This window comes from Poecilia formosa, unplaced genomic scaffold, assembly GCF_000485575.1.
Source record: "Poecilia formosa unplaced genomic scaffold, Poecilia_formosa-5.1.2 Scaffold12, whole genome shotgun sequence".
Classification (NCBI taxonomy): domain Eukaryota; kingdom Metazoa; phylum Chordata; class Actinopteri; order Cyprinodontiformes; family Poeciliidae; genus Poecilia; species Poecilia formosa.
This window is the reverse complement of record NW_006799951.1, coordinates 3,052,710-3,064,193: the sequence shown is the minus strand read 5'-3', so window position 1 is coordinate 3,064,193 and position 11,484 is coordinate 3,052,710. Positions and strand designations below refer to the sequence as shown.

The window sequence follows — 11,484 nt, the reverse complement described above, 5'->3', positions numbered from 1 at the left end:
TAATTTACTGGACAAACCTGAAAGACCCCATGCATACATAAGCAGAACACCCAAACTCTACTCAGAAGGGAACAGACGCTGAAAACCTTGAAAATGCTAAAGGACATACAATGTGAACGGAGACCCATTATTAAACAACACCAAACAGAAATCTACAGTGGATCCATAAGAGCTGTAGTCTCACGGTTTTAATTCCTTTAACCTCAGCTGGTTGTCTCTGATCAAAATTGTGTACTAATCTTTATCATGAAATAGACTGGCTAATATTGTGGAATCCACTTAAAATCACAGTCTGTTCTTCAGTTTCCTGTTTACAGTTTTAATGTTTCACTTTATATGACCTTCTTTTCACTATTGTTCATTTTATTTATTTATTTATTTATTTATTTATTTAATCCACAACAGAAAATATGCAGTCCAATATGAAAATCAGATTTTTTTTTATTACAATCCCCTGATGTTAGGTTTTTTTCAAACCTAAAACCAAATGTGACATAAACAAAACGAAACAAATTCAGTTTATTTGTACATGTTCAAAACAAACTATTACAGCACAAGACACTTAACTCGTTCTTCTCAGTTATAAATTAGGTGGAAACTATTCAGGCATGTTGTTTGTTGCACGGACTCTTAAGAATGCACTTTGTGACATGAGACTTTGTTTACCTCATTTTCATATTGACTTGAAGTGTCCTGCTTTCAAAGAGCCGTGAGCATCAGTTCTTTCACTGTAGGTTCACTTCAGGCGTTTCATTGCAGTCTGCTGTCACATTTCTCTCCGATCTCTCAACTCCATTCGATTTCATTCCTGCTCAGGCTGCTTCAGCTGTAACTCCAGAGGAAAGCCTTTTTGTTCAAAATGTTGGCCAGTTTACTGTTAAATGGCTGGTAAAACTGACTGAGGAGGTTCCTGGTTGCTGGCAGCATGGGACCAAGGATCCTGTCTTTCGCCCGGCGCGTATTGGACATTGGACGTTTGGTCAGCGACGCCTCCACTTGCTCTGACAGCGGGCCTGCGGGGACAGTGGAGAAACAAAGAGCCAATGAGGATATTTTGTAACGAGTGACACACAAACCTTCCCAGAAACGAACGATAGACGTCACATACCCACACCGAGAAAATCAAAAACTGTCTTGAGAGTTTTTCTGAGGTTGGCTGCGTAGTCCTCCAGTTGAAGAACTAGAATCTGCTCTCTTTGGAAAACAGTCAGCCAGTCCAGGACAAAAACAAAGTACATTCCCAGTGTGAGTCTCACCTGTGAGCAAAAACCAACATAAAGACGCACAATAAAAATCCTGCGGTGTGTTGATGTGTCAGGCTAAACACTTTAAAACATATTTTAAATTAGTTTTATGAAGAATTCAGCTCTTTAAGGAGAGTTTGAAGAGCATTAGCAGAGAATAAAGCATCAGTGCTGCATATCTGCATAATTAAAATCTACAGCAATACTGTAGTGCTGCACTGTTTAACATCCTTCACTGCAATAATCATGAGCATTCAGGGTTGATTTGTGTCAATGCTTGAAAGGACAACCTGTGGCCGCAAACCCTTTTAAATAGTTAATGGAAGTGCAATATTTTTATATAATTTGCTTTATCTAGGACAGGAGAATTGGGATGTTTCACTCTAAAAGTAAAGACTGTTTTATCTCAATAAGTTCAATATAGAAAAATACAAGAAGTGCTACATGTTTTAGTTTCTACCATAATCCAGCACTGTTAAAATAATGTTATCATCCTTTTAAATTACAAACCAGGAATTTAGTATTAAAAGACGACCTTTGTTTATCAAGGTCAGTCAGGTTCACCAAAATGATTTAAATTTGCTAAATGTCAGAATAATGTGAGAAATTTCATTTTTTGAAGTTTGATGAAAGTGACAACTCAATTTTTTGGCTACGTTCACAAATTGTCTATGAGATTAAGATCTGAACTTTTTGGTTGTATTATTGGTCTTCCAAATGGACACATGGTTCATTTGGAAGACTATTTGTGCCAGAACTGCAACTTCCTGCCTGATTTCAGATTCAATATTTCCTCATTATGCCAACTGTCTTGAAAGCGGCAGTGTTGTTCTCAAGCTTTCAGGTGTTCACTTTTCCTCCAAATGTAACAACATACATTATGGTCAACCACATTTTAGTTTCATCAGATGACAGGATATATCTATAAAAACTAATTTGAAAAAAGACATTAAATTCCTTATTGTGTTGCTGAAATTTTTTTATTTTTCTATTTTTTGGTTACAAGATAGGCAAATAAAGGACTAGGGCCTTAATGCATATGCTGTAGCACACTGTGGCCTCCAGAGGTCACTAGAACATCTACATATTTGTCAGCTCTTTATGTCCCTCTAGAAAGGAGAGCAGATTTAAATGGGATCTCATGGTGATTTATTAATCTTTCTCCTCAAGTGATCTTACGATGGCTTTACAATGTAGCAAATCTTCCAAAGTAGCTGTTTGGGTCACCAACCATTTGAAACGGAGAAAAAGGAGGAGAGACCAGGGGATGAGTTTGATAAATTAGAACTTATCAAGATGGAAAGATTTCTCCTTTCAAAGCAAGAGCGGCTTCATTATATTTCAAGCTGGGGATGATTGTTACTTCTTGTTGCTGTTTGTTCTTGGAAATAAATTACAAGGCGGAGAGATAGAGATATTAAAATATAAATGAATTTTTTGAACAATTCTTCAGTATCAGTAAATATTGCTGTAAAAGAGGGAAAAGATGTAAAGCATCTAAAAAGCGACGCAAGGACATAGCTGACCGGCATGGCGTTGAAAAGGCTGGTGTTGTAGACGCATGATCGCAGTGACCTCTCAGAGAGACAGGACTGAAACAACTGGACACACTCAACCACCTTCTGATGAAAATCCTCTGCAGACTTATTGGCCAAGGTAAAGTACAAGTAGTCGGAGTAAAGCCTGAGGACACAACAAACCGAGTTCTGAGAAAACTGGACATTAAACTGCACCGGATGCAGGGACAGTTGTTGTTGTTGTTGTTGTTGTTGTTGTTGTTGTTTTGCAACAAATGGGACATTGCAAAATGTCTTTATAATGAATGAGTTTGTTTTCACCTCTCAACTGGATCCCTAAGCATTATGATGATCTTGGCGCCAGGCTGGACTGCATGGATGAAGTCCTGAGCTAGGAACGGAGGTTCTGTCTGCTCCTCGTTTCCATGGAGATAACTCCAGGCTTGATTATCCCACATAGTCGATGCGCTGGCTTCCCCTGTGGATGACACCACAAAAAGCCCGAATTACAGCACATTTCGAAGGCAATCCAGAAAAAAAAACGCAATAAACTTTTATTAGTGTCTATTCACTACAAAAGGGTAAGTACAGTAAAAGTTCAATTATAATTCCAAATCCGGCAAATCAGTTCAATAATCGGTTCACTACAAGGAGGAACAAAGTACACCCTGACTCGGTGAACTGTGGAACCACCTCATGATGCTTATTCTCTGTATGACATCATCAGTCCTCTTGACAAAATTGCTTCAGTTCATGAAGAATTTTATCTCTGAACGACTTTTCCAAAATCCCACTGCTTCATATCAATCCAGTTGGGGTGTGAACTTTGACCTGGGTGTTACAACATCTTGGCTCTGTCTGTTTTCAGTCATTCTGTTTGCTTCTGTTTGGGACCTGCAGGACGGGACCGCGGGTATTTTTCCACAATGCGCGAGTTAAGTGACCAGACAGAGCTTATTGAGAGTCTGTTCACACTCTTGCTGCTTACTTTGGCAGACCTATTGTACATTATTAAATATCCCAGCTAATAAGGAAGATTTATTTCTTCAATAATTTGAGTACCTCTATTCATTTCCAATGAAAACGAGGACAGAAAAGGAAAACAAAATCAACCTTCGTTGCCCAGAGGGCGAGGTAAAACTAGATGTAAAAACAATCTACAGAGATCCGTAAACTACTCAGTACAAACTGATAACCTTGAAGAAGAAATCCTGCATTTGACTGAAAGTGTTTAACATACTTTTTACACAGAACACCAGCAATACTTCCTTGCTGTCAGGATAACAGTAAAATGTTGACCTTCCTGCTAAAATAGTCACCAAACATGCGAAGCAGAACTTGAGTTCCTACATTTGAATGTGAGACAGAAAAGTCGTCTTGACTATTATGTGAAAAATTTTAAAAAGAGATTATAGTTAATATTTTTAAAAAAACTAGCCAGCTACTGCTTAAATTCAGTGAGGCTGCTTTTAAACGTGATGATGCAGTCTAATGTAATCTCTTAAAAGGCAATATGCTAAGCACTATTTTTTCCACCAGTGCTTTCAATTAATGTGCTGTCTCTTTTTTTTTTTTTTTGATGAATTCAGTTTTATACTTCCCACTCTTCTGTATTCACTATATGTTTTTTTTTTTTTCAGTTTTTGTCTTACAGTCTGTTTTCTGATTTGCATGCAGGGGTGCTTTTATGTAAAAATCACTCAAATGTATTTCCATTTGAAACTATCATCTCACTTTCTCACTTTTTAACTAAGAGTTTTATGTGATGTGTCAAAAGTTAGAAATAAGTGTGCCTCATAAATTAACTCTCTTGTGCTGTAAAATAAACAACAAGCTGGATTTAAAGCTTTGCCACCAAACAGTTAAACTCCCGAAATATATAATGAACACATTCTTTCATATTTAAAATACAACAATCGCCAACTTTTCCTAATTGTCCTCACCCACTCACAATGACACACAGCCCCCACAACCCGTGCCCACACACACAGAAGCCCAGATGCATGCACACACACACACGCACAAACGCATGCATTTTTTACCTGTTATGATCTCATTTGCACGGTGTTCTCCAGATGAATTTCCACTGATTCCTACTTGGATGTTGATGGCTGCCAAGTCAAACAGATCCAGGTAATCCTCTATCGGAAAACGCTCCTGGAAGCCTTTTTTGAAACGGATATAACCTGCAAAAGGAAATTTAAAACAGCCCTCATTATAAGCTCATTAAGGACTGCTTTTCCATAGGATGTCTTGAATGAACAAACCAAGCTTTCTTTGTTGTACATCTCAAATGGAGGCCAGTGAATATTGGCATCTATTATAATAGATCTGACCAAATTTATGGTCAAACCACACAGTTGTGTTGTGGATTTTCTATTAAGGTGCTGAACTTCCTGCTAGACACGCCAAGTTAAAATAACTTATATAATAATAAAACCTTAATATAGCTTCCTAAAATAATGGATTATGACTTTTGCTTTCCTTTTGTCAAAAAAATGACTTAGGCTATTACTTTGGCAATAGCTTAAGTCTAAAGATTTTGTAAAGTAGCTGCAGATGGTCTTATTTAGGACAAAAGGTTATTTGTAATTTTTTTTTACATTAATTTTTATGCTTATAACATTTGTTTTTCTTTATTTAAATTTTAGTTAGGTTTCTTACACTGTAGATGTATCTTGACAGTGAAAATGAAAACAAAGAAAAAGAAAACCTGACTCAACTGAAATATTATTAAAAACTTTCAAGAAACTAAACCGTAAAAGTAGAAAACCTTTTAGGACTGTTAAAAAAATCAATCAAAATAAAGAATCAGGACGTGCTGATTTACTGCTTACATTGCACATTTTGAGGTTCAGCTTAAAGCTGTATCTGACTTCACTTTGAATAAATATTTCTAAATTTTAAATCCTTAACTAGTAAGGCAAACTACTACTAGTTCAGCAGTCAGGGGAACCAACTGTCTTACATATTTTTATATACATTTCTTAAACTTTTTCCATACATTTACACACAATGTCTTTTATTGGGATTTTAAGTGACAGATCACCACTTATATAATGAAAAACAGAAAAGGTAAAGGATAAGGTTGTGCTGTCAAAAAAAAAAAAAGCCGCATACCAAGAACCCCAAGGATAACTGTTCAATCCATTATCTGAAAATAGAGTAACACATGACAGGCCACCTAAACTGACCGGCTGCCAAGTACAACATTAATCAGAGAAGCAGCCAAAAGACCAGTGGTAACTCTGAAAGAACTGCAGGCATCCATGGATCAGGTGGAATATCTGTCAACACAAGTTTGAGCTGTTTTAAATTATTAAAAATTAATCACCTTCCTCTCATTTCACAGTTATGCGTTATTTTGTGTCAGTCTATCACATTAGATCCCAATAAAATACATTGCAGTTTGTGTATAACCTGACAAAATGCGAAAAAGTTTAAGGATAATGAACACTTTTTAAAGGCACAGTACTTAAAATTCTGGGAAAATAGTTTAACATTGCTTGACCAACAACAAATGTCAAGCAATGTGTGATATTTTTGTAACCAGGTGAAAAATGGGTACATGTCAAATGTATTTTGTAAACCATGTTTTGCTTTTATTTCATCAGATGGTTGTAATTCTTGTTTTTGTCAGCATGTGGTGCTGTTGTTACACAGAGGTCTAAAATTACCGGAAGTAGAAAAAAAAAACCTCTTGTTTATGTACTGTGGCACTAACTGGTAAAACGGAAGAGAAGGACATTTTTTGATCCGAGACCTGGTGGAGAAGACGACTCTATGGCCACATGAGAGAAAAATCCAAATTGTTCGGTAATTAATGTTTGAACTGAATTATCTTCCGTGGACAAAGTTACAGAGATGATGCTAATGTCATGTTTTTCTGTTTGTCCTCTTCTAGACGTGCCACTACCGTTTGTTATGCCGTTGTTTATGCTGTTAGAGTTCAGCTTTTATGTGAAGCTGCGTTCTACTCTGTTGAATGCTAACCGCGTTATTAGCCCGCCATTTCACTGAAGCCAAGGCGTTCGACATACGGGCCATTTATTTCTCCATATATTGAATCTCATTCTTTTTATTTTGTTTCAAGTCAGAGGGAACAGTGTCTTTTTGAGAATAAAGAACCCCTTCTATTTGAAGCTCCGTGTGCTTTATTAATCCCGGCTTCACATTTTCTTTAAAAATCATGCAGTGTTGCTTTCCAATAATTATTGAACTGCTATTAAAATATTATTTTTTTCTGCTGCAAATAAGCCACACATTACATCTTCATTGTAAAGTATGACCCCGGTACTATTAAAACTTGAATCTCACATCACGTGACATGTATGAGTCCTTCATGATTTTTGAAACCGCACAGTTGCAAATGTTAGCATCACACTTCCAGATCCAGATCACTTTAGCCTTACCAAAGCGTTTCCTGGTCCACCAGTGTGGCTCCTTTATGGTGTTAAATTTAAGCTCCGGAAGCATCAAGAGTCTGTGAAACAAGTCTGTCGTGCCACACTTTGGCTGACCGATTATGTAAAAGTACGGCAAGCAGCGCAAACGAAAGCGTTTCCCGTCTATGTCGCACACATTCTGGTGGAACCTGGCTCTCATGTGGTCACACACGTTCTTGAAACTCTTGGAGCGGAGACTGAAGCGGTTGTTCTTGTACGGGTCCGTGCCAAGATCACCGGAGAGCTCCTCGTACCAGCATGGGCTCTTGACGTGGGGCAGGAAATGGCGAGGAATCACTGAAAAGAACTAAAGAAAAAAGAACATAAAAAAAATGGGAGCAGGATTCTGTTTTTCACTGTGTCAAATCCTGATTGCAGGTATGTTTGTTTTTGTGGCACTGTTATACCTGAAGTCATTCCACAATCATATCAAAACATCAGTCATTCATAATTAAGGGCAATATTATAGGATTCTCCAGCTTTACCCCAGATGAATCATCACCTACTTGGTTCTCTCTGTCTAACCGTTTTTCATTTTGATATATGTCTGACACATGGCACAAACTGATATTTAACTTAATGACTCACACGTGTTGCAACATCCATCATTGGTATTTTTACAAACACTGCAATAGTGTGGGTTGTACATGGAAACCTTTAATCAGGCTGTAATGAGCAGAAAAGCATTAGCATACTATACCAGAGGGTATTACAGATAAGCCTAAACCAACACTTAGAAAGTGTATGTCGCTTAGAAAAACAGGTCATTATAAGCTTCATCAAACAAATATTTACTGCAGAGATTATTCCAACTTGAAGTTGCTGTCGAGTATGTGCTTACTGCTGTGATTTACCAAATGCTGAGTGAACTTTCTTGCAAAAATGTTCATATTCCTTGAACGCTTAACACATTTTGTCAAGAGAATGAGATAATTAACCAGAGGAGGAGCCAGGAGGCCCATGGTGAGGCTAAAAGATTCAGATGAGAATCTCTCGATAGTCTTGCTCACCACAAATCTGCCCTTTAAATAGAAGGTGTAAAGAAATTCACAAGCAAGTTCATTTGTAGTTTTCAGAGGTGTTCAGGTCAGATGAGTTGAAATTTTAACTTTTTGACACACTTTTGGGTGGTAGCATTCTGGCTGGAGCTAAATACAGGGTGATCCTGGAAGAAAACCTGGTAGAGGCTATAATAGACTTGAGTCTGGGTGCAGGTTGACCTTCCAGCAAGATGTTCACTCTAAACATGATTCCAGAAGTACAATGTAATAACTAGTTTGACGCATCTTGTTGTGTTACCATGGCTCAACTAAAGTCCAGACCTGAAACCAATTCAGAATTGGAGGTATGAGTCAAAGATTCAGCTTCACAGACACTCTTCAGCCAACATGTGAAGACAGATCGACAGACATTTCAGTATCTACGTGAACAAAGCTGGAACCAAAACATTACAAAAGTTTTGACGTTTGAGTCCTGAAAACCATTTCATGGCATAATTTCTGAATTTCTTAAAAAAAAAACTGTACTTTTCCTTTGACTTTAGAATTGCTGTCTACTTTCTGTTGGACAATCACATGAAAACCACAAAAATATGCTCATGACAAATTGTGAAATGGTTCAAGAATACATTCACAAGGCTCTGTGCAGTCTGCTCCTATAATATTAACATCATTAGTCATTTACTTGGCTAACGTACATAATAATGTCTCTCAGACTTACATGTGGGTCTGTGTTGATGACGTCCTTTTCGTCGGGTACCTTCCTGGACGTGTTCTGCTCATTGGAGTTGATCATTTTTACCAGCGTTTTCACATCTATAAAGCTCCTGTCAAGAGAGTCTTCAGCAGTTGTTGCACCGGTCATGATAACCACGGGCCTGAAAGGATGGGGGAACTCAGAGAGCAGAAGTCCTTTTCTGTCCCACATCAGGAGGTACGAAGCCATGATGAGACACATCAGCACCAGGCCCACAAGGAAGCTAATTACTTTGACTTTCGAGACACATGACAAGTTGACTAAACACAACAGTGGGAAACCTTTTATGTCCAGACCTTCAGGCATGTTTGTGTGCCTGAAGTCTACAAATGTCCTGACAGATCTTTTCCCAAAGTTGTCAGTCAGGGGCAAGTTCTGGGGCCTGTAGCTGTAGTCGCTGTGTGTGTGGCTCCAATGTTTGTTGTGTTTCAGAGACATGCTGACTCAGAAGTGGAGCAGCAGGCATGTGGAAAAGGAAGCCAGAGAATCATTTCCTCAAAAAGGTAGGGTTTCCATAGAAGTGCTTGTGTTTACACACGTGTCCTCATTTGTCTTCATTTTATGTCGATCCATCGCTAGCAAAAAAGCTCCTCCTGTAGAGCAGAAACAGGTGTTAAATGCATGGCTTTGAAACCAAAAAGCAACACTAGCTGCCTAAAAGTGCTTCAATAATCTTCCTTTTTGAATAAAGTGTCTTTAAGTTTTATTTAAAGACACTTTATTTTTATACATAATACATTATACATACATTAGTATTGGCATTTAAAATCATACATTTCTATAACAGGAGCCACCCCAAAGATGTTTGAGGTTACCTGCAGAGTGTGTGTGGTCTGCTATGTAAGGACCAGTTCCCTAATGGAGAGGGCTGTACGGTGCCCACAAAGCCTGGCTCAGTGCTAGGAGTTTCAAGGATATAAATGTAGTTTGTTCTGTAATGCAAAACTAAAAACACCCCATTATCAAAAAATATGAAGTGTCTGACTCTGCAAATCTGAAAATTTTACTTTCAAGGATAATGTTTTATAACTATGAGGCTTAAATTTGGTATTGATACAGGAGGATGTCAATTTATCTCCACTCTGTCCGTATATCAAAAAGAAGCAAAAAAGTCCATACAATCTTGTGAAAAGTTCAGCAAAGAAAAGTAGAATTTAAAAATAAAACCGTTTTAATGCAATAACTTTAAATAGGTATATATATTTTTTTAAATTTCTTCCGCAAGTCATTGGTAAGCATATTTTTGTTGACTTGCACATTTCTGAACTTATGGATTATGTGATTAAGTTAGTTCTTGTGTATTTGTTCTTCACAATTGTCAATTATCCTCTTGTTTTGTTGGAACACAAAAAATATCGCCAGAGTTAATTAAAAACAAAAGAGAACAGTATACATAATGCTCATCATACAGTCAAGGGTCATTTGCAACCAGGGGTGAGAAAGTAGGTGGGTACGGTCGGGTACTGCGTACCCCTAAAAGATTTAGAGGGGATACGCAGTGCCTGCAAGAGAGGGGAGCGGCTGTCTGCTGTAAAATATCAATGGGTTCACTAATCAGCCGTGACTGATTAGTTTTTCAAGAGCAATCTAAAACACGACTTAAGAAATCGTTTTTTTTGTTTGTTTGTTTTTTTGTTTTGTTTTTTTTTTGTTTGTTTGTTTTTCTAATTTTATGTTGTTTCAGAACTGTTCGTGCTTTGCCAGAGCAGGGCTGCAACACGTCGATCGCGGAAGGTTTTGAGTTGATCTCGGCGGTAGGTGACAAACTGAACGCCACCAGGACTCTGAGACCAGCACGTCCTCCTCTGATTGGCTTATCGAAACGTTCGTAATTTTATTAACCTGTTTGTCGCGAGAGGACCCAAATTTGGGTCCTCTGCGCTTGCCGCAACAAGATCGATTGAAAAAACATGCTATACATTTATCAATATAGGCATATTGCATATCCACAGATCGGGAAAAAGCTCTTCTAAATGATACAAACAATATTTTCTACATCAACAACACCCAGCCTGAACACGAAGTAGCTTGATAAAACGAAACGTAATTAGATGCTAACGAGGCTAACGAGGCATACGTGGTAAAAAATGCAACAGTGAAAGAGCGACTATTCCCAAAGCCCACAAACTATCGATCAGAGTAAAGCCGAAGCTCTGCCGTTTCCAACAATACCAGAATCACCACGCTACGTGCAAAACTCACTGAACCAGCAGCTGAAGAAGAAAAAAAGAAATCGCTAATTTCACGAAGCGAAAAGCATAAATTCAGTCCTACCTTTGCTGTTTCGTGGTCATAATCCTTATTAGACTAAATATTTCCACTTGGTTCGATAATCCATTTTCCCTAAGTCCATCTCATATTGTTTTCGGCTCCGCCCAGAGCCTCTTCCGTCTCCTAGCTACCATAAACAAAATCTAGAGGTGAACATCGTCAATCTACCCCGCATGCGTTTTCCGCCCTGTAATTGGTGAATGTCTTTAGGTTCCGTATTAATCTCAACGCCCTCGGATTCTATTGGCTCTG

General features: G+C 38.0%; 1 protein-coding gene across 2 annotated transcripts in view; it reads right to left on the bottom strand.

Moving 5' to 3' along the window:
• Positions 1-424: 424 nt before the first annotated feature.
• The window catches only part of LOC103133574 (carbohydrate sulfotransferase 15-like), an 18,972-nt gene continuing 7,912 nt past the window's right edge, over positions 425-11,484 (bottom strand). Inside the window, exons 2-8 of one of the 2 annotated variants that reach the window (XM_007545372.2) lie at positions 8,926-9,554; positions 7,174-7,513; positions 4,804-4,947; positions 3,083-3,239; positions 2,771-2,927; positions 1,109-1,256; positions 425-1,013 (exon numbers count right to left, since the gene is read on the bottom strand). In XM_007545372.2, coding sequence (XP_007545434.1) covers positions 823-1,013; positions 1,109-1,256; positions 2,771-2,927; positions 3,083-3,239; positions 4,804-4,947; positions 7,174-7,513; positions 8,926-9,399 — 1,611 coding nt within the window. In that variant the 5' untranslated portion in view covers positions 9,400-9,554 and the 3' untranslated portion in view covers positions 425-822. Of the gene's footprint in view, positions 1,014-1,108; positions 1,257-2,770; positions 2,928-3,082; positions 3,240-4,803; positions 4,948-7,173; positions 7,514-8,925; positions 9,636-11,484 lie in introns of those variants that run through there. The other variant, XM_016667975.1, reaches the window with a different exon arrangement.